Source organism: Anastrepha ludens, chromosome 3 (assembly GCF_028408465.1).
Source record: "Anastrepha ludens isolate Willacy chromosome 3, idAnaLude1.1, whole genome shotgun sequence".
NCBI lineage: Eukaryota > Metazoa > Arthropoda > Insecta > Diptera > Tephritidae > Anastrepha > Anastrepha ludens.
The window spans coordinates 57,297,746-57,325,618 of NC_071499.1; the positions used below are offsets into that span (position 1 = coordinate 57,297,746).

The window sequence follows — 27,873 nt, forward strand, 5'->3', positions numbered from 1 at the left end:
TTTACTTCGTCTAATATTTTTTATATGAATCTAAATCAATTTAAAATCTCATGTCATGCAAAGTCACAAAAATCAACGTGAGTGGTATATAAGCCCGCACGTATTAGTAAATTCTTCGGAAACGGCAACACTGTTTGCGCTAAAAAATTCGGACTTTCACAGCTGAGCTCTACAGTCTCAGCTGTTGTTTTATGTTTATACATCCGACATGCTTTTGATCATTTATTGTAGTTAATACAAATGACGAATTGATCCACACTTTCAGTGATCTCTAAATTAATTTCTACATAATTTTTATACGTGTGTAAGAAAGTGAAGCTTTAATTATTGGTGATAATAATAAAAAGAGTAAGTATTTAATGAAGAATGCACGCTATCTGCATAGCTTCTTCTTGTAAAATAAGCAAAATGGATAATCCATTTTAAGGGAATGCTACCTCCGCTGCGAAATAAGTTATAAATTGTACAGACGGTGGAATGCCCTGGCGTTATGAGGATTTTCATCCCGCCATTTAAATGGAAATGAAAAAAAATTAGGGAATTTTATGTGGGAGATATCGGGATGACAAAATCCCTAAAACCAACGCAATTAAGTAGAATTAGGGGAGAGGTAGTGGCGGGCTGTATTTTGCGTTTAGTACAACGCTTGGTTGCGAAAATGTATGAAATACTTGGGAAAATTAATTCATTGTTAACAATTCTTATTTAAACTGGTTTTGCTTACACTTGGGCACGTTTTCGTTTTCAATATGTGCACACATCCCCAGTTAAATGGCTTACAAAGCGTTTTTTTCTGTACTGATAGCTCTCAATAATTCTTAAATTTTCTGCCGGCAAATGTTTCTTAACACAAACAATTTGTAGAAGAGAGCAGAAAATGAGAGCGTACGATCGCGATAGTAAAATTGAAATTCAAATTAGCTGCTGCAAAAAAGCGAAAAAAGTAGATACAAAGAAAACTGCTGCTGAAAACATAAACAAGCGAGAAAAGCGTTGATTTCTCTCAATGTTCTCTGGTAAAGTCACACTGGTGGCATGACAATTAGATGGTTACGAGTAATTTTTTTTTTTTGACGAAATTATTAGACATTGAACTTTTTCACATTTATTTAGTACATGGTGGCGGAATTCACAGAGAGAACGTAGGTTCGAACTTCGGTGAAACACCAAAATTAAGAAAAACATTTTTCTAATAGCGGCCGCCCCTCGGCAGGCAATGTCAAACCTCCGAATGTAAGCTCCTCATAAAAAATATCTGCCGTTCGGAGTCGGCTTGAAATTGTAGGTCCCTCCATTTGTGGAACAACATCAAGACGCACACCACAAATAGGAGGAGGAGCTCGCGCCAATTAGACATTTAGTACATGTAATGAATTTCGAAAATACAATCAACTTTTGTCTGCTCAAGCGAGGGCAGCTTATGGGATTGTTGGGAAACCTTGTTGCAAATACTAAGCTGAAACTTTTCTGAAAAAAATGGCCCGACTATGCCGCCAGACCAAAAACCGCACCAAACAGTGACTCGTTGTGGATGCATTTGCTTCTCTACAGTAAAGTGTGGATTTTCTGAGCCCCAAATCCGACAATTTTGCTTATTGACGTAGCCACCGATGTGAAAATCAGAAAAGAAGAAGAAGACTCACCACTTTGGAAATAGGTTTTCAATATTCCTAATTTTGTTCAAGCGTATAGCGTATAGCATTTCGTAAATTTCAAACCTTTAAGTAAATTATGAACACATTTGACATGTCATTTGTGTGACCATTCTCAAAAAAATAGGTGGCTCAAAAAGCAAACGCTATATGGCCCACCCTGTATTTGTTTCTATATTTTTGAAGTGGAACTTCTTAGGCGTCGATGGACGAGCGCGAATGGAGAGTAAAATTTCAAGGACATGCAACGTTTTGGGCATTTTCGTTCTGGGAGAGAGAAAAAAGATATAACGTAAAGGAGAAGGAGAGAGAGAGCTATTGCTTATATATATCTTAGATACACTTTAGGCTATTTTTCCTGAGTTTTTCCTTGTGGCTGCTAATATCTAGTGAGAAATAACACTGCCTACTTTTTGGCGCTTGTTTGTTGGTGCCTACTGTTTCGGGCGTTTTTTGGTCCCAATTTTTTAGGGACCACTTTTTGGCGCTTATTCCGTTTCCTGGCTAATGCTTGTGCTTACTATAAAGTGTTATCCATTCCGGCGCCGGATTTATTGGTATTGCCTTGCGGTAATTTGTGCCGTTGCTGCGGTACTGGAATCGCTGCGTTTGTGCGGGTGATAAACGCTCGGAGTAGTGCGCGTTGTTGCCACGGTTTGTGTCCGGCGTTTACCTACACCGGTCGACCTTCTCCGTTTTTTGTAAATTTTATCTATTTGTATTCTCTGCAAATGTTGTGAATTTATTTAGATATATATTCTATCTCTCTCTCTCTCTCATGCTCTCTCGGGTCTCTCTCTCTTTCTTTGTCTGCCTTGAAAGTTTCACTTCTGTTAAGTGTACTACGCTGCACGCACTTTTTATTTCAGCAAGCTTTGTTTTTTTATTGTTCTTTCTGCAGTGGTAAACAGTACAAACATATCATTACAAGTCGTATATATTTTTTTATTAAATTTAATAAATATTGGGTCATTTTCTTTTTTCTAAAAAAGTATTACCTGCATCAAATAAGCTGTGAGTCACTGTTTATGAAAGAATGGTGTACTCTTATTTATTTCGCTTGAGGGTGCATACGTAAGCTGATTTGGCGTAAGCTTGAGAAAACATCTTTAAGTTCTTAAGTTAAGTTTTCGTCTGGAATAATTACACTATTAGCTATTTGTTATCGAATTAAGTAAACATAGTTTAACTATAGTTAACTTTCACTGAAGAAATAGCCCCTAAAGAAATACCTTCCTGCTCTCTAATTAGATAATAGATATGTATAAGGATAACCCTAATGCATTAATGTACAGGGTGGGCCAAATAAGACCTACTAATGTTAAACACAAATAACTTTTGCAATAATCATTTATTTTGGTTAATTGTTTTTATACATTAAATATATTTTATGGAAATTATGTATGAAATATTAAAAAAAAATAAATAATTGGCGCGTACACTTCTGTTAGGTGTTTGGCCGAGCTCCTCCTCCTATTTGTGGTGTGCGTCTTGATGTTGTTCCACAAATTATGAAATATTACATCAGACAAATGTCCGCCATTTTTCTCGATACAAAGATTGGCTCTTTTTAACGCGTTTTCCATTACACCTCTTGTTTCTGGTTGAAGGCTCAGTATTTCGTCTCGAATATTTTGCTTCAGCTGTCTAATAGTCTCTGGTTTATTAAGATACACTTTTGTCTTTTTAATATCCCCATAAAAAGAAGTCGGGCGCAGTCAAATCTGGCGAACGAGGAGGGCAAGGGAAATCTGAATTTTTGGAAATCAGACGTTCGCCAAAAATTTCACGCAACAGGTCCATAGTTTGCCTAGCAGTATGCGCCGTTGCTCCATCTTGTTGAAACCACAAATTAGGATACTGCTCCGCCATTGGCCGCAAAAAGTTTTCAATCAATGTTCTGTAAGAAGCTCCTGAAATCGATTCCGGCGTTTCATCCTCATTTTCGAAGAAATATGGACCGATAACTCTACTGGCCATAACACCGCACCAAACAGTACATTTAGATGAGTGCAACTGATGTTGGTCTGTTGCCCTTGGATTTTCACAGCCCCACAATCTACAGTTTTGTTTGTTGGCATAACCATTTAAATTGAAATGCGCTTCATCCGACATCAGAACATTATTTAAAAAATCAATTTGTGTCGCTAATTGTGTAAAACGAATAGCGTATTGTAGTCGTTGTTGGTGGTCTTGCGGTAGGGTTCCATAATAAATTTCCAACAATTCAATTATAACCTACAAAAAGAGCAAATAAATATGCCAAAAAATAAAAAAGTTATTTGTGCTTAACATTAGTAGGTCTTGTTTGGCTCACCCCGCACTTCAAGAATGTTAGAACAAAATGGGAGTTTGCATATCATACAATACAATATAAAAGTGCATAAAGCTGTCATTCCCGGATGATAATATAATGTGTTACTCTTCCATTGTATTTCACAAGCTAGCAATCGATTAATATAGAGCTAGACTTAATCCGTTTATTGTATCGGATGTTTTTTTAGCTGCATGAGAACTATCAATATGGATAACTATGGTTTGATAGTGAGAATGGCAAACTGTGTTGACGTTTCTATTCAATAAGGTTTGGCAAGCCGTCATGAATCGTTTAACGCCAGCACCACGATTTTGAGTTATGAAAATTTACTTTGAAAAAAAAAGAATCTGTTTGCGCAGTTTATATAACACTCCGTCTATTTTACCTTTGACTTACATGAGGAAAGACCTGCTATAACGGTGAATGGCGAGCGTTATTGAGCCATGCTTACTGAATTTTTGTTTTCAAAAATTAATTAACTAAACATCAAATCATCGACGACATTTGGTACCAACCGTACGGCGCGCTTGCTAATCAATTTATTGCAATACTCAAGCCACCATTGACGCCACACAGCTAAATTTATTGGAAAAAGTAATCAAAAATTGAACTTGAATGGACTGTGTAACTCGTAGCCGCGGGGGACATATGTCAGATATTATTATTAGATTATAATAAAAAAATTCATTCAAACAATATTTGTGCCTTATATTATCATTTTAAGTTCTCAAGCTCTTCAAAAAACACCCGATATTTAGAAATGGTAAGGCTTTAAGGCGGCCGCCGTAGCCGAATGGGTTGGTGCGTGATTACCATTCGGAATTCACCGAGAGGTCGTTAGTTCGAATCTCGGTGAAGGCAAAATTAATAAAAACATTTTTCTAATAGCGGTCGCCCCTCGGCAGGCAATGGCAAACCTCCGAGTGTATTTCTGCCATGAAAAAGCTCCTCATAAAAATATCTGCCGTTCGGAGTCGGCTTGAAACTGTAGGGCCCTCCATTTGTGGAACAACATCAAGACGCACACCACAAATAGGAGGAGGAGCTCGGCCAAACACCTAACAGAAGTGTACGCGCCAATTATTTATTTTTTTTTTTAAGGCTTTAAAATTCGTTCAATATTTATAATATAAAAGTATGCATGGCTATGGTTGGTTTTTTCTGCTAACTTAAATGAGTTTTATTGCTTATTATCGCACTAAATTCATGCTTCATGTGTGCATCAATAAAGATTAACGCAAGTAGTTCCATTTATTAGCTGGTTACTCAAAATGTGTATTGTTTTTTAGCTGTCAGTTTGTATTGCGGCGGTGTATGGACCTATTGAATCCACGGGCGCGCGCTAACTAGAGAAGTGGCTGAGTGAATTTGCAGTGTACACGAAAAATGAAGTTGCTAATTATAATCGCTCTACTCGTGCCATCCATAAGTGCCGATCTATTTCCGTTATCCATAATTCACATCAACGACTTTCACGCAAGGTAACTAACTGTTAAATTAGATAAGTGTATAGTTTTAAGGTACAGTCAGATGAAACAAGAAAAGTGTTTGTCAAATTGAATCATTTTGGAAAGTGACTCAAAAGCAGACATTCCGTGCATGAGAAGTACCTTTAGATACTAAGGCTTGCTTCCATATATTATTTAGAAATTAAATTTCGATTCGGGGATTTTTCTGTCATTCCACATCTGTCAAAGTGGAAATAAAAAAAAAAAAAAAACTAAATAAATTAATGAGAAATATGAAAATAATGAACATTTATGATGTCAGAGATGTTATGACCACAAGTAAAAGAAAAAATGTGCCAATATTTTTTTCATTAATAAGTAAAGTGTTAAATTGGCTTGGCAGCACTTTTGAAAAGTGATGAGCGTGCAGTGCCAGCAAGTTAAAATTAATTTTCAAAAAACAGCTTAGGTTAAATGGCTGCCCTAGCTAAAGGGCTCACTTGGACAAATGTTAAGATATTCGTCCGTTGTGGTGCCATACATGGGAGAGGAGAAAGGAGGTGGGAAGGAAGAAGGAGCCTTGGGATTAGATACGATGATGACCATACATTTTACGACGGCGCCGACGGGGGCTGATTTACGTTCGTAGTTAGCCGTATCAAGCTACTAATGAACTTCACCAAATTTATGATACTTACGCCAGCTATATCCGCAGGCGTAGAGAAAAAGTGGGAGCCCAGATTTCTAAGTCTTTGCCAGGCGAGAGCAGGGCAGCTGAGAAGAAGGTGTTGGGATGATTCCACCTCGTCCTCCAGCCAGTTTCTGCAGAACGGACTTGAGGTAATCTCAAGTCTTACGGCGTGAACACCTAACGGACAATGTCCGGTAAGGATGCCCACCAAATTTGAGAGCTGGGGCTTTGTTAGCCTTAGGAGTTCCCTTGAGCGTCCCCGATCTACCCGTGGCCAGAAGGATCTCGCGACCTTGCACGTTTGCGCACTAACCCAGCGCTCGCTGAGTTGTCTCGAGGCCCATCTTTCCAGGAGCAGACCACAGGTTCTCAGGGGAACCCTAATTCTCTCATTACGCGACGAAACCGTCTCCAAAGTTCCCTGTCTAGCCAGCTCATCAGCCCAGCAGTTTCTCTCTATGCCGCTGTGACCGGGAACCCAAATGAGCCTGATCAAAAAAACAGCTTAAATACACGACTTTCTTTTTCGACTACAGTATTTTCCGGATATAAGTACCGTATAAAATGCTTGACGATGATATGTTTTGACGTTTAAGGAATTTAGTTTGTTAACATAGCCGCCGTTATGAGCACATACCTCGTTTAAAATATTGCTTTCGGTAAATTTCGGCGCACTAAACTTTTTTTTTTTTTAATTTTAAACGCTTATTTTTCATAAACCTTAACTTAAAGGCGGTTAAATAAGCCAATTCAGGTAGAAGTGAGTTGGTTAAAACCTGCAAAATAAAAAAAAAAATTACAACATTTCTTTTAAGAACTATAACATTGAAAATATAGTAAGTCCTATTCTCTCGCCCCTCTCGATTTACGTAAGGCCGAAACATAAAAGCGCGTAGTGCAAATACTCTAGATGTAACTTTAGTTACTTAAGGACTTAAAGATATTTAATCAATCTGCCAAATCAGGCCTCATACCAAATAAATAAGAGCACGCACTTTTTTCATATGATTTTCTTATCAGTTTCATTGAACTCGATAAATACTTCTAATAAAAAGTAATCCTCACCTCTTACAACTCAATTCTAACTCTAAACCTGGTCTCCTGCTCTCGCTTAACTAAAAAATACTTAAAAAAAACACACATTTATGGTGAACATATCACATATATAAATTTATGCAAGATATTAAGATCACATAACATTTTTTGAAGGTTTTTTGAATTAGAAACAAATTAATCATGTGGTACATTGATTTCTAACCGCTCTCAGTTGTTGCTTTCAAATCCAAATTTTTCGGCAAGCAAGCAGAGAAGTGGCGAATCGAAGACTGCTATTATAAGCAGCTCTGTTATTAGACCAGCTGTTTTTTTTCTTTCATTAACCTTCCCAGTATTTAGTTTTTGCCTTTGCGAATTCGGCTGCTAAAATACCGTTTTTTAAATGAAAATGGGTACACTTGTCACCTTGTCAGCTCCACACTGACACTTATTCAGGTGGAGTCTTTCTCCGTTATCAAACCTATCCCCCTCTACGGAATTATAAATGGTGGTTAAGTTTCAAGGTGTTGATTTTGAATAAAATACAATTTTTTTAGGAAATTATTGTAATTTCTCTTTATTATGATAATATTGGTATGGCTCAATTACGTATGGAACAAAATATTGGCCAAATGGCCGCCGCAGCCTCGGCGGCACACCTCCATCCGATGGTCCAAATTTTCGATGACGCTGAGGCATAATTGAGGTTCTATGCCGTTAATGTGCCGAATTATCTCATCCTTTAGCTCTTGAGCCATAAAAAGTTCGTTATCATCTTACGATAGCGAACACTATTTACAGTAACTGCCTGACCGGCCTCATTTTGGAAAAAATACGGTCCAATGATGGCGCCGGCCCATAAACCGCACCAAACAGTCAGTCTTTGTGAGTGCATTGATTGTTCGGCAATCAGTCTTGGATTATCATTCGCCCAAATGCGGCAATTCTGTTTATTGACGAATCCACTGAGGTGAAAACGTGCCTCATCACTGAAGATGATTTTCTTCGAAAATTGGTCATTCACTGTTGCCATTTCCTGCCACCATTCTGACCATTGACGACGCTTGAAATGGTCAAGAGGCTTTAGTTTTTGAGTCAATTGCACCTTGTAAGCGTATAAATGCAAGTCTATGCATAATGTTCATCAGGGACGAGCGTGAGAGGTGCAATTGATGGGCACGATGACGAGGTGAGGTGGACGGCTCTTCAACCACACTATCGCGAACGAGCTGTACTAGCATGCACTGGTGTTTTCACATCTCCTACAGACCCGGTTTGCTCAACATTTTGCACAATTTTTCCGATTGTACGCACATTTGGACGATTAAATTGACCGAAAAAATCACGAAGTGCGTGATATGAATTTCGATTTAAACGCCCGTTTTCATAATAAGCCTGAATAACTTTAACGCGTTGCTCGATTGTGTATCTTTCCATGGTTCAAATTGGCTTAGTCTGATATTGAAAAATGTCGAATGAAATGCAGAAAAAAATTGACGTTTAGGTGTGGTTCACATTCAACATCGGCCCTTGAAATTTAACCACCCTTTACTTTAAGAAATTGTAAAAAAAAATTAAATTTTTTGAACATTTTGACTACCCTTAACCCCTTAATTGCACGCTGCAGTCATAATCAAATAATTTTGACGCCGGCTACCAACCCAAACCACAGGCGAAGTTTAAATTGAAATGTATCATATATGTATATATTTTACTACTGTAAAGTTCTTATATAATCTAAATTTTACAGTAAGTTGTAGATACTAATATATACTAGCAATTGTTTTATAAGGAACTGGTTATCTTTACACAATCGCGTGTGCTATAGTACTTTTGAATAGTGGAGGAGATTAGCATCGATTTATAAATCAATTATTAAAACGAGTATGTACAAATTTATGTATGTACGGCGTACCCGGTGGCCGAATTAGGAATTAAAAGCTAAATTATAAAGTAGATAAGTGCGGATTTTATTTTTTAAAGATTCTTTCCTCTAAATTTTCGTCGGAAACAACCAGGTAATCTGGCCACTGTTCTTAATGCCACTCGCTGAATAAGTGATTTCGGCATGACATTAACCTCGCGAGCGATATTTTGTTTTAGTGCTGAGATCGTCGCAGGGTTTGTTTCATATATTAAACTTTTGAGGTATCCCCACAGAAAAAAGTCCGTAGAGTTAGGATCGAGCGACCTGGGTGGTCAGGATAAGTCACCGATACGGAAATTCAGTTTGTTAGAGAAGAAATCACGCAGTATCATCATGGTGTCTCTGGCCGTGTGTGGCGTAGCGCCGTTTTGCTGAAACCATGTGTGTTCACAGAAATAGTTTTCCCTCGACGATTAAAAAAAATATGGTCGACAATGCACACCAAATCGTCACGTTGGGACTGTGAAGAGGCTGCTGATGTTTTTATAGTCCTTTAGATGACCAATAAGGCAATTCTGCTTATTTACATTTCCATTTAAATGAAAGTGGGCTTTATCACTCCAAAAGATGGTATTTACGGTACGAAATCGCTTCAACGTTGTCTCGCAGAAATTTTTAGGCAAATTGTAATAGTTAGGCTTAAGCGCTTGCACGATTTGACTTTTGAAGGCGTGAAGTCGAAGATTGTTCCAGGGCAGATGCTCTCTTGCTCACAGACTGACGCGGATTATCGCGAAAACTTGTAGCGACGAATTCAATATTTCCATTTGTTCTCAAAGTTGGGCTGGGCCCCGACCGGGGACTGTTTGCCACCGAACTTGTTGCCGAGATTCTTCCACCATTAACGAACCAAATCTTCACTTGGGGCATCACGTGCAGTGGACGAGTAGTTGAACACGAATCATTAGCCTTGAAATGCATTAATAATTCATTTTGGCATCTGCCCTTCTTGTTCTTTGCTTTTTATTATTATTATTTGCTGCGAACATCGGTGATGGGGAAAAAAGTAAATTAAAACTAAGGTTTTACTTTATTTTATAATTCGTACAATAAATATAAAAAAGTCTTCGACTTATTTGAGAATTAATTTTAAAGAAAAAATGCATCAGCGCATTGACAGCCTGTCTCCCAAAAGGGGTGAATTTGATCCTAAAACATAACAAGATGTTTTATAAAAAAGCTTTTATATGAACTTTTGAAAGGAACAACTTTCTTCCAAGTTAAACTTTCTGAGGCTAATGAAAACTTCACAGTTTTTAGAAGATGCACTTGTTTCAATAGCTGCAACAGTTCCTCAGAAGACAATTTGATCTCCTCCACAATTCTGGAGGTGCTCAGAAACTTCCACGGCGTAATAATTTTTTCACAATATCTTTTTTACTTCCATTATTAAAATCTAACTTTTCGGCTTATTATTCAACGATTATTAATTTTGTTTTGGTTTACGCTTTCACTCTGGTTTGATAGCTACTTTCGATAAATTTTCGATAACAATGAGAGAGGGCAATTATTCGTAATTCTATATGGCAATTTACGTAATTCGAACGACTAATCGGAGATTGAATTACGAATGGGAGAGCGAAATACGTGCTGTGAGAACTTAAGATTAGATATGCGATCTGTATGTATACATATGTGTACTCGTATATACATACATATGTACACTTACGCACGTGAATCAACTTGTTTATTGCAAATTAAAATGTAGCGATGGATTTGCTAACCCAAATAAAAGAATATAAAAACAAGATAAAGTCTAGCCTTTAATAACTATTTTGTGTGTACTACTTATAATATACAGGGTGGTCCATCTATCATTTGGAATTTGAACTACAGATTTTGTTTTGGCTTTGGCAACTAAAACAACATCCCCGATTTGAGTTGCTATCTATTTGAATAATGATTTTTACGAAAGGGTCATATTTTCAGACGAAACTCATTTTCACCGCATTTCCAACGGGTGATTATTTAGTTAGACTTTTTTTGCAAAAGTTATCATTGGATAATTTTTTGTCCGACAATGAGTAAGAAACAATCATTATAGTCAATAGCGAGAGTTACCGCGCTTGTTAACCGATTTTTGGTTTCCTCCAAATTGAAGAGGATCACATAGAGAAGTTTTTAACCACTTGACACTCGGATTTTTTTCATAAAAATTTAACCAAACACATCAGGTTTTTTTATTTCGTATTTAAAAGGTTTATATTGTTTAAAAATAATCAAAAATAAAATAAGAAGTTATCTCAATATTACATACCCTATGATCAAAAAGTACCCGGAAGGTGATGTTGACTGTTTTCTTCGATTGCCAAGGGCCAGACAGTCACTAAAGAATATTATATATTCGTTTTGAAGCGTTTGAGAGATGCTGTACGTCGCAAACGGCCGGAAATGTGGGCAAACAATTCTTGGATTTTGCATGATGATAACGCGCCATCGCCCCGATCCCAAATTGTGCTGGATTATTTGATCAAGCACCAAGTAAATACCATCGTGCAAACACCGTATGCACCTGATATGGCCCCGTGCGACTTATTTTTGTTTCCTTAGTTGAAGTTACCACTTCGTGGAAGGAGATTTCAGTCGATAGAGGAGATCAAAGAGAATGCGACGAAGGCTACCAGGCTTGCATGGAGGACTGGGTTAAACGTTGGCACATGTGTGTTGCTTCAGGCGGCTCATATTTTGAAGGAGATAAAATAAATTTGCCTGAAATTTAACTCTGTTTTGTTTTATTTAAACATTCCCGGTACTTTCTGATCATAGGGCATATAAAATAACTAATAAAAATAGTCGAACTTTTCATGCGTTTTTTAAAATACTTGCAAAATATTTTATTGAATTTTATAAAATATAAGAAAAGAAACCATAGCAGAAGCCGGTACAAATTACTGACTTGTTGAAACCTGCGAGCAGCTCTCAGGTTGGTACGTTAGAGTGCGTCAACCAAGCGCTGTTGAAATCTTTAAGGGGACAGAACCTGTAAACGGCCATATTTCCCTCATTAAAATTATTTAAAATGAAGAAGTCAGTATATTTTTTTCAAAATTGGCATACAGTTTATTTATACATTAAAATAATATACAATTTTTATTTTTTTCATTTGAATCATTTAAAATGGCGGATGTACACTTAATTCTTCCAGGAAGGTCCCAGCGGGGCTTCTCAATTGGCGGGCATTGCACCATCGGCGTTAGTGACCTGAATACAAAAAACCAAAAATTTGTTTTTTTGTTAATGTCATAATCTTCTATACTATAAAGGTGAATGTCTGTACGTTGTCCGCGCATCACTACGAAACGACAACACCAAATGACGTAAAACTTTTTATACATTCATATTTTCACCCAATGAAGGTTATAGGCATGTTTTTATGATGGAACTCCCTTCCCAGAGCCCCCAGGCCGCGCCACCACTCTCATTCGTCACTAATAATCGAATATTTGCTTAAATTTTATCTAAAAAATCTTAGCTTTTCCTATTTCCCACTATTTATAGCACACTCTAGACTTCATAATTCGCATAAGCTGTTCAACTATGACCCAAATAAAAAAAAAAAAACAATAAATAAAAAAAAAAAGTTCAAAAACGGTTTGAGATAGAAAATTAATAAAAATGATTTTGCTTGATATTTTTCTGATTGGTTGTTTTGATTTTATCCAACGAGGCACAGCAACGGATGCCGGGTATTGTAATATTATGGTTATTAATAAAAAATTATTTTCTATGAAATTATTGTTGGTAATTCTTTTATATACGTATCCTAAATCCCTCAAAACTTCTCCTACGCGATCGGGGCGGCGGGTTAAAGCTAGTTTCTATATGAATTAAAAAAAATGGAAAACAAATTCTCGGAATAAAATGCTTCAAAACAAAAAAAAAATGAATTTTGGGACAAATTTTCCTATTATTTTTGCTTCGAAAACTTGTAAATTCACATAGAAAGTAATATCATAAAAAAGATGTGTGCAAAATTTCAGGGAGATCGGTAAATAACTTTTCGAGTTATCGTGTACACCAATTCGAAAAATATAGTTTTGAGAAAAACGCGTCTAAAGTTTGAATACATGAAAATTCTCGAACGCAAAGAATAGAGTCGTACTATATATTAACATTTTATGAAAAAAAAATTTTTGTTTTCGAAATTTTACAGGTAATCTGTCCCCTTAATCGATTAAGAAGACATCGTTGTTCTACATATAAGTGTATACCTCTTTAGGTTGTTTAGCTTAAGCAGATTAGTGCAGATTAGCTATTGAGCTATTGCTAAGTTAGTTCCGGGGTGAGCTCGCTTAAACTTTAATTGGTTAGAGCTCGATGGTACTGTGTGAGGGAATTCTCACAGTAATCATTTCATAAGCAGCACTAAAGCGTTGTTTTCATACCATAAGGAGACCTCCAAGGGGCAGATATCTAAAGTAAATTAAAAAAAAAAATTAAATAGTGCTGTTTAAACACTGCGCATTATGCACTACTTGTTGTTTGCATTTTCTGACTATGCTTCCGGCTGTCAGTATGTCAAAATTTGAACAGTCCAAGTTTCCATTTGTGTGGAATTTAGCGGCCAAATGATTTTACATAAATAGTTTTACATTTCCAAATTGCTTTATTAGAAATATCGTTTTACTTAAATTCAAAAATATGATCGTACACACACACATGCACATATATGCACATACGTTTAAGTAAAATTATAATAGCTCCATATGTATACCAATCCAGATTTGAGGCTACAGACACAACAGGAGGAACCTGCGATGCTGGTGAGGAGTGTATTGGAGGTTACGCACGTACCGTCTACATGGTGAAACGTTTACTCGAGGAACAAAAGGACCAAAATCCGGTTTACTTCAATGCAGGCGACAGTTTTCAAGGCACCATTTGGTACAATATTGGACGATGGAATGTAACGAGTCAATTTCTGAACATGTTGCCCGCAGATGCGATGGTAATATAATACGAGTAATTTGATCTAAAAAAAAAAAAAAAAGATTTAAAAAATAAATAAATACAAGATTAAAAAAAAAATTAAATAAATACAATATTTAAACAAAAAAAAAAAAACAAAAAAGATTAAAGAAAAAAAAAAAAATTAAAAATATTAAATTTTTTTTAATAACTATTACAGACACTCGGCAACCATGAGTTTGATCATGGCATTGAAGGTCTGGTGCCATTCCTTGATACTCTCAATACCACCATGCTGGTGGCAAATATGGACGCACGTGATGAACCAGATATCCAGGGAAAATATCAAAGTTCCATGATAATCGAGCGTAGTAATAGAAAAATCGGTGTCATAGGAATTATTCTCGAGACCACTTATGTAAGTCAAGTTGTGTCCAAGGAATGATTCATGTACATAATTTTTTTAACGAATATCTCCATATCAGGATTTAGCCAACACCAGCAATTTGATTTTCCTCAACGAAAGCACTGTTATACAAGAGGAGGCGAAAAAGCTGAAGGCACAGGGTGCAAATATTATCATCGCCATCACACATTGTGGCTATGATGTAGATAAGCTAATTGCTGAAATTGCCGGTGACGAAGTTGACGTTATAGTGGGCTCACACTCGCATACTTTCCTCTATACAGGTGACACACCTCCAGGCCCGGACAGAGCGTATGGTCCCTACCCAACAGAAGTCATACACAAAAGTGGGCACCGTGTTTTAATCGTACAAGCAGCAGCTTATGCTAAATATGTTGGCAATATAACAGTATTTTTCGATGATGATGGTAACGTTGTCGATTACTCAGGTGCACCCATATACATGGGTTCAAATGTTCCAGAAGGTAAGTAAACAAATTTCATTAGTATTGCTTGTACTTAAATTTAGTTTTGTATTATTCGGCTAAAATTCGTTTGATTTATTCAATTTTGTACACTTAACTCTACTACTCTACTAATCCTTACTCAAGCCTTGGGCAGTAGTCTTTATGTTAGATTTCGTAAATCTCTTTATTATAAAATTAATACGTAAACAACAAGCTTTTCATCTAATTTTTTACTAATCTTCACATTAACATACTTCTGTTCAAAAAATATGCGGGATTTTTGGTTTAAAGGGTTTATAGCTGTGTAAGGGGCTCACGATGATTTGTTTCATTCCGCTCAGTCCACCATCCAGCACTGTACTGACCGAAGATCATCTCGTGAGTATCGGAGGTAGGATAAGAGACTGAGTATTAAAACCATTTATTGACCATTTATGTTCCTATTTTGATAATATTTTTATCAATCGACCTTTAACTTCATAGAAATATACCTATATGCACTAATGATACCACATGACTAAGTGTCGTCCTTTGGAGCAGGCCACTATCTAAGCGAGCTTAAAATAAAACCTGAAGACTTGGGGTTAGTAAAAGGGGTATGAAATCTGTTTATAGTTTTATTCTGGTATTGTTGTCTTTCTTGTGTTTAATTGCAATTCGCATGTTCTACTCATATAAACGTAAGGACCTTCTATGTATTACTCGTTTATATGCGTGCTGCATGAGTGTCATAACCAAAGAAAAATTTTACATAATATAATTATACCGAAATGACAACAACTTCTTTGTGCATGACGCTTCTCACTAATTCATCCTCGCCCAACTTGCACATCGCAATTATCCAATTTGTGTTCAGGCTCTCTCATCATTGTAGCTGTTGTTGTTGGTGCTAACGTCACTGACTTCGCTATTGTCTTCGTTTGTTATTACGCAGCAGCAATAAATAAACGAAAGTGGGGGAGTAAACTGGAACCCCACACCTGCGCACTTTCGTTTATTCGTTGCTGCTGCGTAATAACCAAGGCGAATTTATTACAGGTGACAGCAAACATATCATATACTTAAAACTATTGTTTATTTTAGTACATAACATTATTAATACCAAATAAATAATCAACTTAAAAAAAAAAACCCTACATGTATTTGTTGTTGCGTTTGGTCCAACCATCACGTCAAAATCAGCAAGCAAATGTAAACATACCAATACATACAAACAAAGCATATCATTTTGACGTAAGCCATACCTACGGTGAAAAATTCAGCTGGGTGAATGCTGTCACCTTAATAAATCCACCTTGGTAATAACTAACTCACATAAGAAATATTTCTCGGACTCTTCGCCGCTCTTCCTTTCTATTTAGATAAAAATATTTGTTTTATGTAAGGCAGCGTAGGCAATTGCTTAGGGCCCACGCGAAACGAGAAAAAACATTTGAAACTGTTTCATCGAGTGAAAATTGAATTTGAATATTTGTATCCTCTTGTATTTATATTCCCTGATTTGCAAAAACAAAAATATGCCTGTTTGTTCATCAAGAGGAGCTTAATTTATCAATTTTCATGATTTATAATCTAATGCAGAAAAAGTATACATTTTTTAATCAAATATGGAAAAGTCGCCTGGGGTTTGACGGAAAAACTTTTGCAATATTCTCTTCTACTTGATCCCTGCCCTCTCTTATCGTACGCTAATAAAACCGTTCGTTGCGAATAGAACTCCCACCGCAATTATACGTCGGTTGACAAAATAGGATAATAAATGAAGTTATTCATGGCGATCTTCTTAATTACATGTCGAAAAAAAACAAATCAGCTGGTTTACTAATCTCACCTTTAATAGATAAGCCTTGAGTGGAGTTTAGGAATCTGAGCAAAAAGATAAAAAAGCAGAGGTGCTCTAAACAACAACAAAATATTATACATATGTATGTATGTATGTATATTTGATGTACCTATACTTGCCACTTATTAGTTATTTTGCACACAGCTACCCCTGAGAAAATTTGATTATCCAAATTGAACTCTGTGCAGGGCGTTTATTTATATATCTTTTTCTTTTCGTGGCGTGAAAATTGTTTAGTATTTAAAATTTAAATTTTAAACTGTAATAAAGGAAACGCGCATAAAAGAAGATGAAAGAAAAAGAAATTAAGAAGTGTTCACGTGAATGAGAGGGCACCATTGTGTAATAACACTGCAAAAAAAAAGAACATAAAAAATAAAATAAAATATTTTCTTTTAAAATCATGCTCTTTTAGTAATTCCTTCCTATATTTGCCAAAATCGGCTATTTTGATAGCTCTTTTGCTAAGCTGGCACACATTCAGCCATTCTACTAAAGGGTTTTTCAATAAGGGCGGGTAGATGTTGAAATGGAATAAAATGGCGTTTGCTGTGTGGCACGTAGCGCCGTCCTGCTGGAACCACATGTCGTCTAGGTCCATATGGTTCAATATGGGCCATAAGAAATTGGAAGGGCCACCACGTGTACCGAAAAATGGGCGCAATGCGCGCAACGTTTGCGTTAATGAACACTCATTTTGATAATAAAGTTTTATCATTTAAACGTGCTGTTCAATCGTGTAACTTGCCCTGATGATTTGGCATAAACAAATGCATAATAAACAAAAGATTTGACAGATGTCACCAAAACAAAATGGCTGCCACAGGGCGCCAAAATCGACCCGCGCCAATTGAAAAACCCTTTATTTAGCAAATTTGCCAGACTATAATTGCTGTGATTCCTGAATACCACTAATATATTTTATAGATTCTTGTTGTGGTAATTCGATTCTAGCACTGCTTCAAAGATTGAAATGTTGTTTGGTTTTTTGATTTCAAATAAGTCAAACAATAGAAATCTTGGAGAACGTCGCTAAATTTTTCTCGCCTTAGGAGCGGTACCTCACACATTGTGATGAAGATTTTAGTATGCAAATATTTTAATTAAATATTCAAACTTCCATATTTTTCGTTTTCATACAAAAAAATTAAAAACAGCTAAAATACTCTCTTTTCTGATATTTGGCAACAACGCATTCATACAGGCAAACTTTTGTTGTTTAAACTTTGAGAATTCGCTTTTGGTGGTGCTCGTAGTGTTCACACACGGCAGAGAACATTAATGTCTCTCTTCTCTGCACACGAGAGCTCTGTTGCTTGCAATTGTTTAATTTACGACAAAAACAACATTGAGAAGAACGAGAACACAGAGAGTGCTTCTAAACAAATGTAATTTTTGGCAAATATTTTCCAGTGCTGCCAAGATATGTTTATTTATGCCAGTCGCTTCATTTATTCGCTACCCACTAACAAATGGCGAATCGAATACGGTTATTGTGGATATGGATATTAACAAATAAAAGTTGTTAATTTTAAATATTAATTATGTTACTAAAAAAATTGTTGTAGAGTGCATGCTTCCTATCGAACTAACAAACTAATGGGTAATTAATAATTATTTTATATAATGCGTAATATCATAAATTAAACAAAACCCGTTTAACAACCCGCAGACCCCGACGTTGTTGATGCTATGCAACCATGGAAAAGTATGATCGACAAAAAGGCTAAGGTTGTTATTGGGGAATCCAGAGTATATTTGGACATGTCCAATTGCAGCGTCACCGAGTGCAATCTAGGAAATTATTTCTGCGATGCCATGATTCATGCTGTAAGTTTGATAAATAGGTATTTTTTTACTAAACTAATCGGTTTTTGCAAATGTATAGTTTGCTGGCCTAACGCCATTTTCCGATATGGCATGGACAAATGTTTCTATTGGGCTGATTAATACGGGAGGATTACGCGTGCCACTAAGAAACGGAAGTACGTAAATATTTGAGTATCAAGTTCCATAAAATTTTTACCACTTCTAACTTGTTTTTTCATGGTATGCAGTTCTCACATATGCACATCTAATATCGATGTCCCCATTCGAAAATGTGCTTACTGCCTTTAATCTGCCAGGGCATAAACTTTTAGAAGCGTTAGAACTTAGCGTGAAGCCGATCGATTTCAAGAATAATTCAACGACCTCTGCAGTTTATTTGCAAGTATCCGGCTTGAAAATAACCTACGATTACAATAGGCCACCTGGTCAAAGAGTAGTTGATGTTAAAGTACGTTGTGCGAATTGTGAAATTCCACTCTATGAAGATTTAGATTCGAGGAAAATTTATCGGATTGTAGCACCAAGTTTTCTTGCGGAAGGAGGGGACGGTTATAAAATGTTTAAGGATTATGGAACGGATTGGCAGTACGTAAAGCTCACATAATACATATACATTCATACACATTACAGATTTTGGTATATTTCTTGTGGAATTTTTATAGGAGAGAAATGACGGATGTCGATGCGCTTGTGTCATTTACCCGGAACATAAGTCCCATATACACAGGAATAGATAAACGAATATCCACGTGGGGTCTATAAACGCTCTTACATCTCTTACATTCTCGAATATAGTTTTGTACACAGAAATTACAAATAAAATATTTAACTTTAGTGAATAAATGTTTCAGCATTCAAATTTTATTTTCTTAACGTGCCATTGTATCTCATAGAAGTGGAGAACTATCGATATTTGCCAGCAGTATTCGCACCCTCTAACGATATATCCACAAAGTTTAAATCAACATATTAAGTCTTTTACCCATTTTTGACATGCTTTTGAGATGCACATATTTAAAGGGTAATCAATTTAGAGGTTCCAGATTTTAAATTGCAATAAAACAACAAAATATCAAATTGGATGGGCGGTCTTTATTATTTTTGTGACATTTATTTTTTAAAGATAATCCCTTTCAAATGTTGGTCGCAACTGCGTCGTGTTCGGCCATCCATAATTCGCCCAATTTTGAATGACTCGCTGAAGGACTTCCGTTGGTATCTCGTGAATAACTTTAGTAATGTTGGCTTCCAATGCCTCAATTGAAGCTGGTTTATTCATAAAGTATTTACACTTAACATATCCTCAAAAATAAAAGTCCAAAGGTGTGATATCACACAGACTTGGTGGTGAATCTACCTGGTCCGAGGCGAGAGATAAATTTCTCATCGAAACGATGACGCAATAAATCCATCGTTTCACGGGCTGTAAGGCAAGTAGCGCCGTGGAACCAAATGTTGTGGAGATCACTGGTTTAAATTTCCGGCATTAAAAAGTCGTTTATCATGGCGCGATAGCGTTCGTCATTCACTGTTACATTAGCGCCAGCCTCGTCTTTGAAGAAATATGGACCGATAACGCCTCCAGTCCATAGGCTGTTTTCAATGGATGTAATGGATATTCTTGAATAGCTTCGGGTTGCTCTTCAGCCAAAATACGACAATTTTACTTATTGACGTAGCCATTAAACCAAAAATGAGCCTCATCGCTGAGCAAAATTTGGATCCCAAAATGAGGATATTCGGCGAGAGTCCAACGCTTTAAATTATGACGCTTTGGAAGATCGGCTGGCTTCTAATCTTGTACTAGCTACATTTATACGCTTTCAGACCAAAATCTTTGGATAAAATCGCCCAAGTAGAGCCATAAGACAAGCCAAGTTGTTGAGACCGGCGCTGAATCAGGTCTTCTGGGTCTTCGGCAAAACTCTCATTTGCAGCCGCAATATTCTTTTCACTTCTGGAAAGAGGGTAGATAGTCAAGGAGGGAAGGAGAAAGGTATCAGAGAAAGATATAGTAAAGAATAGAGACAGAGATAGAGATAGTTAGTCCTGTGAGAATTTTCCAAATTCTTTGGCAAATCTGTATATATTCTCCAGTTTTAGAGAACTAATATTACTCATTCTCACGAAATCGGAACCCAAAACTCGTAGCCTTGCTCTAACAGATCGTGCGATATAACGCCTTTATATTATTTTTTGTGGGGCTATGTTAAAGCTCATGTCTATTCAGACAAGCCTGCTTCAGTTAACGCAATGGAAGACAACATTAAGGCATTTATATGTGAGATACCGGCCGAAACATTGGAAATAGTATGCCAAAATTGGACTAAGCGGATGGACCATTTGAAGCGCAGTCGCGGTCAATCTTCAAACATTAAATTATATGGACTATACTATCGATTTAAATAAAAATGTCATGCATTTTTCTGAATTTTACGTGTGTTTTTTGAAAAACTTTCCTATAGTTTTAAGAGCTACCTAAAATTTATTTGTTTTGCCCAATACTTAAATTTTTTATTTGTAATAAAAGACTACTAATCATAAACAAAACCAAATACATCCTGTAAAATTTCAGTTTATATGGTTTAAAATATTTATTTGTAGTAATGAAAATATCCCTAACTTTTATTAACTATTAAATAATATTCATTACGCAGTTGAGTTCCAGATTTTGTTCGCGCAGCCCGGGCGTATGAGCAACGAGTATCCGCGCACCTATTCGATGCTCATTCCATGAAAGTTATCGTGGAAAATAGCGTGGGCTCGAGCGTATCGAGTTTTTTCGTTTAGTTTGAGCATTGTTTGTTTTAATTATTTTGACTTTCTTGTCTGCACTTTTTTACGTTTTGCAAATTATTTATAAACATCAGCCGAAGCAATAATTAAAGATGACAGCTAAAAGCCTCCGTTGCTAGCGCTGCATTTCTTTTAGTTTATTTAACCATTTTATTGTTATTTAAGTTTTTAAAAAATAATAGTTTTCACCCTATGTCGGCCATTTCGAGCTACTCTTTATTTCCGAACAAATTCTAAAGAAAAGAAAATAACAGGTTATGCCCACAAACGTGGGCAAAAGAGGGTGTTAAGTGTGTTCATGTGCAGGCAAAATGAAAAGAAAATATTGGGTAAAATCGTGCGGAACTTCACTGGAACCATCGAAAAAAGTACTCGGAGGCCTGCCATTGCCTGCCGAGAGGCGACCACTATTTCATGCACGAAGATTCGAACCTACGCACTCTCGAATGCTAGTCACGCACCAAGCCATTCGGCAATGGCGGCCGCTCAATATAGACATATATATTTTTTTTCCTTGTTTACTCCTCTCGGGCACATAGGGCCTCGACTCCACACAGTTTTGCGTTGGTTTCGTGAATCTGTTTTGATTTCTCACAGGGTAGGTGATTAGCCTGCCGCTACCAGTCCTAAGTAGTGGGAATGCCCACCTGTCGCTGCTTAGGAACAACTTCTTACTGCTTGGATCGCCATTTGTGTTTCACATTTTTGTGGCAGAAGGATCGCAAAGATGGTTGAATGGTTCGCTATATTTGGTGTGTCTGCGCTATTACAGCGGGTTGCCCACTTCCTCTTGCTGGCGCCACTGATGCAATGTGTACTGTATGTTTTTCTTTGTTTTTTGTTTGTTTTAACAGCCACAGAGCAAATAATACGCTGACTATTGCGTGGGAGTCAGGCTGGAAAGGATACGTTTTTGGGGTTGGGGAATGGAATTGGAGGAATTTGTTTTTGTTTTTTTTGTTTTAGAAATAGGGAAAGTAGGTGAATTAGGAAAAGTGCGAGGACCGTGCTTTACGTGGGATTCGAACCCGTAACCTCTGGGATGGCATGCTGGTGCACTTACGCTAGACTACCGAGGCCGCTTTAGACATATAGACATATACATAACAAAATTCTCAGAATAACGAAAGGAGTTGATTTGGCCATGAACTGCGTACGCATATTAGTCTTTGCTCAATGTTGTAGTTGTTGTTGTTGTTGAAGTGGTTGAGTATTTCTAATGAAATAATCCTAATTACCGACCGCCACCATTACTACCACTGTTCTCGTGTTTTTTGTTTTGTTTTTTTTTTTTGCTTATAAGTCAGATCCATTTTGTGAGATCCAAGTATAACAGCAAATTCTTTATCTCGATGTCTAGGATCGCATTAATTTCCTGTAAGAAGGGCTTACCGAAAGAGCGAAGTCGTGCCCTAGCAAGCCCTGAACACTCACATAAGTAGTGGAAAAGACTTTCCTTCACCTCCTTCCGCTTGATAGCTTCTGCAGATGGGATAATGAAATTACAAACTCTTAGGCCTTAACCATTTTGCTGAATTATGGAAATCATAGTACATCTTTATGATATGCCTGATATATGGTATGGGAGGATGGTTCCATGTGTAGAAGTCCACGCAAGTGGGGAAAGTTACTGATCGCCATTCACTTGGGAGTGGCCAGGACGATTCTTCTACATATGGTTCAAGCAGCTCACAACGGCCGGGATTAGCCCACGTATCCTCTGGGTAGCTTCCGAACACCCGTTCGGGAGTGAGCTAAAGTGAGAAGGCGAAACATTCCAGGATAGCTGGTTGTGCGCCGGGTTTGGGACCCGCCACTTAAAAATCCCCCCCAATGAAAAGAATTGCAAAGCCTCGGATGAGAACTGCCTTTACTGATGACGACCCCTGCAAACGAAATAAGGAATATGATTTGAGGGTATGCACCTGGAATGTCCGGTCCCTTAATGGGGAAGGTGCCTCTGCCCGGCTGGTTGATGTCCTCGTGAGAGTAAAGGCTGACATCACTGCCATCCAAGAGATGCGATGGACGGGGCAAGGTAAGAAAACTATAGGACCTTGCGACGTCTACTACAGCTGCCATGTAAAGGAGCGCAAATTCGGTGTCGGATTTGTTGTGGGAGAGAGACTTCGTCGCCAAGTACTGTCGTTCACTCCGGTGGACGAGCGTCTCGCAATAATCCGCATCAAAGCGCGATTTTTTAACATCTCGCTAATTTGCGCCCACGCCCCGACGGAAGAGAAGGACGATGCGACCAAAGATTCTTTCTATGAGCGCTTGGAACGTTCCTATGAGCGCTGCCCCCGCCACGACATAAAAATCGTGCTTGGCGACTTCAACGCCAGGGTGGGCAAGGAGGGAATTTTTGGTCCCACAGTCGGAAAATTCAGCCTGCACAACGAAACATCCGGTAACGGACAGAGGCTGATCGACTTCGCCGGGGCCCGAAACATGGTAGTCTGCAGCACCAGATTCCAGCATAAAAAGATACACCAAGCTACCTGGCTGTCTCCTGATCGAAAAACGCGAAACCAGATCGATCATGTTGTGATAGATGGAAGACACGCTTCTAGTGTATTAGATGTACGCACGATCCGAGGACCCAACATCGACTCGGATCATTACCTTGTTGCAGCCAAGCTGCGCACCCGCCTCTGTGCAGCAAAAAACGTACATCTACCTACGCAAAGAATGTTCGACATCGAAAAGCTGCAATCACAACAGACAGCCAGAAGATTCGCCACTCGACTCTCACTCCTGCTCTCAGAGAGCACTGCCCAACAAACCGGCATGCACGAGCAATGGAGCAACATTTCTCGTTCCCTACGTACCGCCGCCGAAGAAGAAATCGGATTCCGGCGAGCCCGAAAAAACAATTGGTACGACGAGGAATGTCATGCTGCCGCAGAAAGAAAGGATGCCGCCTATAGAGCCACGCTGCGATCGGGCGCAACGCGAGCCATGTGGGATCGCTACAGAGAGCTGAAAAAGGAAGAGAGACGTATTATCCGACAGAAGAAACGAGAGGCCGAAATACGTGAGTGCGAAGAGCTTGAGATGCTGGCCAATAGGAACAACGCCCGAAAATTTTACCAGAAAGTTCGGCGGCTTACGGAAGGTTTTAAAACCGGGGCGTTTTCCTGTAAGAACAAAGACGGCGATCTGGTGACTGACGTACAGAGCAATCTTAAATTATGGAGGGAACACTTCTCGAACCTGTTAAACAGTGACAGCTGCGCATGTCATAGAGAAAGTGAAGATCCCGATACCCCAATCGTTGACGACGGAATTGTCGTTCCGTTACCCGACCATGACGAGGTGAGAATAGCAATATCACGGCTAAAGAACAACAAAGCCGCGGGCGCCGACGGACTGCCGGCTGAGCTATTCAAACATGGCGGCGAGGAGCTGGTAAGGTGCATGCATCAGCTCCTATGCAGAATATGGTCGGATGAAAGCATGCCTGCCGATTGGAATTTAAGTGTGCTCTGCCCAATCCATAAGAAGGGCGATCCTGCAATTTGTGCCAATTACCGCGGGATTAGTCTTCTAAATATCGCCTATAAGGTTCTAGCGAGCGTATTGTGTGAAAGGCTGAAGCCCACCGTCAACCAACTGATTGGACCTTATCAGTGTGGCTTCAGACCTGGAAAGTCTACCATCGACCAAATATTCACAATACGCCAAATCTTGGAAAAGACCCATGAAAGGAGAATCGACACACACCATCTTTTCGTCGACTTCAAAGCTGCATTCGACAGTGCGGAAAGGAGTTACCTGTATGCCGCTATGTCTGAATTTGGTATCCCCGCAAAACTAATACGGCTATGTAAGATGACGTTGCTCAACACCAGCAGCGCCGTCAGAATTGGGAAGGACCTCTCCGAGCCGTTTGATACCAAACGAGGTTTCAGACAGGGTGACTCGCTGTCGTGTGACTTCTTTAACCTGATGTTGGAGAGCATCGTACGATCCGCAGAACTTAATCGCTCAGGCACAATTTTTTATAAGAGCGTACAATTGCTGGCGTATGCCGATGATATTGACATCATCGGCCTTAACAACCGCGCTGTTAGTTCTGCCTTCTCCAAACTGGATAAAGAGGCAAAGCGAATGGGTTTGGTGGTGAACGAGGACAAAACGAAGTACCTCCTGTCTTCAAACAAACAGTCGGCGCACTCGCGTATCGGCACCCACGTCACTGTTGACAGTTATAATTTTGAGGTTGTAAAAGACTTCGTGTATTTAGGAACCAGCATTAACACCGATAACAATGTCAGCCTTGAAATCCAACGTAGAATCTCTCTTGCCAACAAGTGCTACTTTGGACTAAGTAGGCAATTGAGCAGTAAAGTCCTCTCTCGACGAACAAAACTAACACTCTACAAGACTCTCATCATGCCCGTCCTAACGTATGGCGCAGAAGCTTGGACGATGACAACATCCGATGAAGCGACGCTTGGAGTGTTCGAGAGAAAGATTCTGCGTAAGATTTTTGGACCTTTGCACGTTGGCAACGGCGAATATCGTAGACGATGGAACGATGAGCTGTATGAGCTTTACGACGACATAGACAAAGCGCAGCGAATAAAGATCCAGCGGCTTCGTTGGCTGGGTCATGTCGTCCGAATGGATACAAACGCTCCGGCTTTGAAAGTATTCGATGCGGTACCAGCTGGTGGTAGCAGAGGAAGAGGAAGGCCTCCTCTGCGTTGGAAAGATCAGGTGGAGAAGGACTTGGCTTCACTTGGTGTGTCCAATTGGCGCCGGTTAGCACGACAAAGAAACGACTGGCGCGCTTTGTTAATCTCGGCCAAAATCGCGTAAGCGGTTATCGCGCCAATTAAGAAGAAGAAGAAGATATATGAAGGTATCTAATTTTCTCTCCCTTGGTGGTTGAGGTGTCTTGTGAACATGGAGGAAGCCCCTTATATGTATTATTATACAAGGTGGCACAAATTTAATAAGGCTATTTTGTCTTTGAATAATCTTTTTACTAAGTAAAAACATGTTCTTGAGTGATGGAAATTTTTAGTTTGGTCTTCACGCCCTCCATAGTTTGTCTCTTTGTATACTGCAGTTGTCTGGATTTCAAGTGTCAGATACGACGCCATTTCCGTAAATTATAAATCACCCATAGGCTGCTTAAATAATTAGGTTATGTATTAAATATTAGGAACATTTATTTGGTTTAACCAAAGCCAAAAAATATATACGAATATTATAGTCTTATTCTCTGTTCAACTGATGTGTGCTCTGCAGACCCTGAAACTGTGGCTGCTATCGAACCAATTAAAAAAGAGATGGACGTACTCGGCTCTGTGATTCAGGGCGAAACAAGAGTTGAATTAAGAAAGTCGACATGCAGCGCCGGCGAGTGCAATTTGGGAAATTTCTTCTGCGACGCAATGATACACGCTGTAAGTATCACTAAACCATAACTACGAATCTTCAAGGATTACATATATGTATGTACATCAACGAATCTAGTTTACTGGCTTAACCCCATACTCGGAGAGTCCTTGGACAAATGTTTCAATTGGCCTTGTAAATACAGGTGCTTTGCGGGTGCCAATTTACAGAGGAAGTAAGTACCGAGATACCTAACTGGACTTTTAATACATATGTATATATGTAAGTATATAGTACATAGTAATTGAAACGTATTTTGCAGATATTTCATATGCTCACTTAGTGACGATGTCACCCTTTGAGAATCGTCTCGCTGCATTTAATCTACCGGGTCATAAACTCTTAGAAGCTTTGGAATTCAGTGTTAACCCAATTAATTTGGAAGGAGGAGTCACTAGCTCTTCAATATTCATACAAGTTGCCGGTCTAAAAATAACCTACAATTTTACCAACCCAGTGGGTCAACGAGTAGTCGATGTTAAAGTGCGTTGCGCCGATTGTGAAATTCCAGTCTACGATGATTTGGACTCAACAAAAATTTATCGCATCGTGGCCCCAGATTTCCTTGCAGAAGGAGGAGACGGGTTCACAATGTTAAGAGATTATGGCTCTGACTGGCAGTGAGTAACTCTGAGAAAGCATTTAAAAAATAATCCCTTCATTTAATACATTTTTTTTTATTAAATTTACAGAAAAGAGATGACCGACTTGGATGCCTTATTGTCATATACAAATCAAATAACTCCAATTTATACAGGAAAGGAGAAACGTATAACGGTATTATGAAACATCCGCAAATCGATTACACTAAAGGAGTGATATATTATATTAGCAAATCGTTTTTTTTTTAAATGGCTCTATCACGAGCTCTCATTTTCTGGTAGATTTTGGAAAATTGTATTAAAATTATAAATTATTAAAATATAAAATTGAATGCATTATTTATAATGTAAAAAGTAAAATATATCTATGTGTAAATAACAGCAAAGTCTGACTATTATTTTTAGGCTAACACGTACTGCGAGTGAAATAGATCTATTGTTCACAGTGGATAAGCTACAAACTTGTCAAAATACTGCTATCAAGACAGCCATGAGATGACTCCTGCTGTCCGCTCTGCCTCAATACCGTTGGTATAACC

At 38.2% G+C, this 27,873-nt stretch overlaps 1 protein-coding gene across 3 annotated transcripts; it reads left to right on the forward strand.

Moving 5' to 3' along the window:
- The first annotated feature begins 186 nt into the window (after positions 1 to 186).
- Positions 187 to 27,632, forward strand: LOC128858030 (apyrase). 3 transcript variants are annotated; one of them, XM_054093955.1, is made up of 9 exons: positions 187 to 348; positions 5,259 to 5,450; positions 13,793 to 14,018; positions 14,199 to 14,396; positions 14,464 to 14,869; positions 26,583 to 26,740; positions 26,811 to 26,907; positions 26,995 to 27,352; positions 27,425 to 27,632. In XM_054093955.1, the coding sequence occupies exons 2-9, from the start codon at positions 5,356 to 5,358 to the stop codon at positions 27,516 to 27,518; spliced, it is 1,632 nt and encodes a 543-aa protein (XP_053949930.1). In that variant the 5' UTR covers positions 187 to 348; positions 5,259 to 5,355; the 3' UTR covers positions 27,519 to 27,632. The 3 variants fall into 3 exon arrangements, with proteins under 3 accessions (XP_053949930.1, XP_053949931.1, XP_053949929.1); XM_054093956.1 differs by lacking the exon at positions 26,583 to 26,740 and adding an exon at positions 18,367 to 18,524 and having other exon boundaries at positions 189 to 348; positions 27,425 to 27,631; XM_054093954.1 differs by lacking the exons at positions 26,583 to 26,740; positions 26,811 to 26,907; positions 26,995 to 27,352; positions 27,425 to 27,632 and adding exons at positions 18,367 to 18,524; positions 18,583 to 18,679; positions 18,752 to 19,109; positions 19,187 to 19,383 and having other exon boundaries at positions 195 to 348.
- Positions 27,633 to 27,873: the final 241 nt, after the last annotated feature.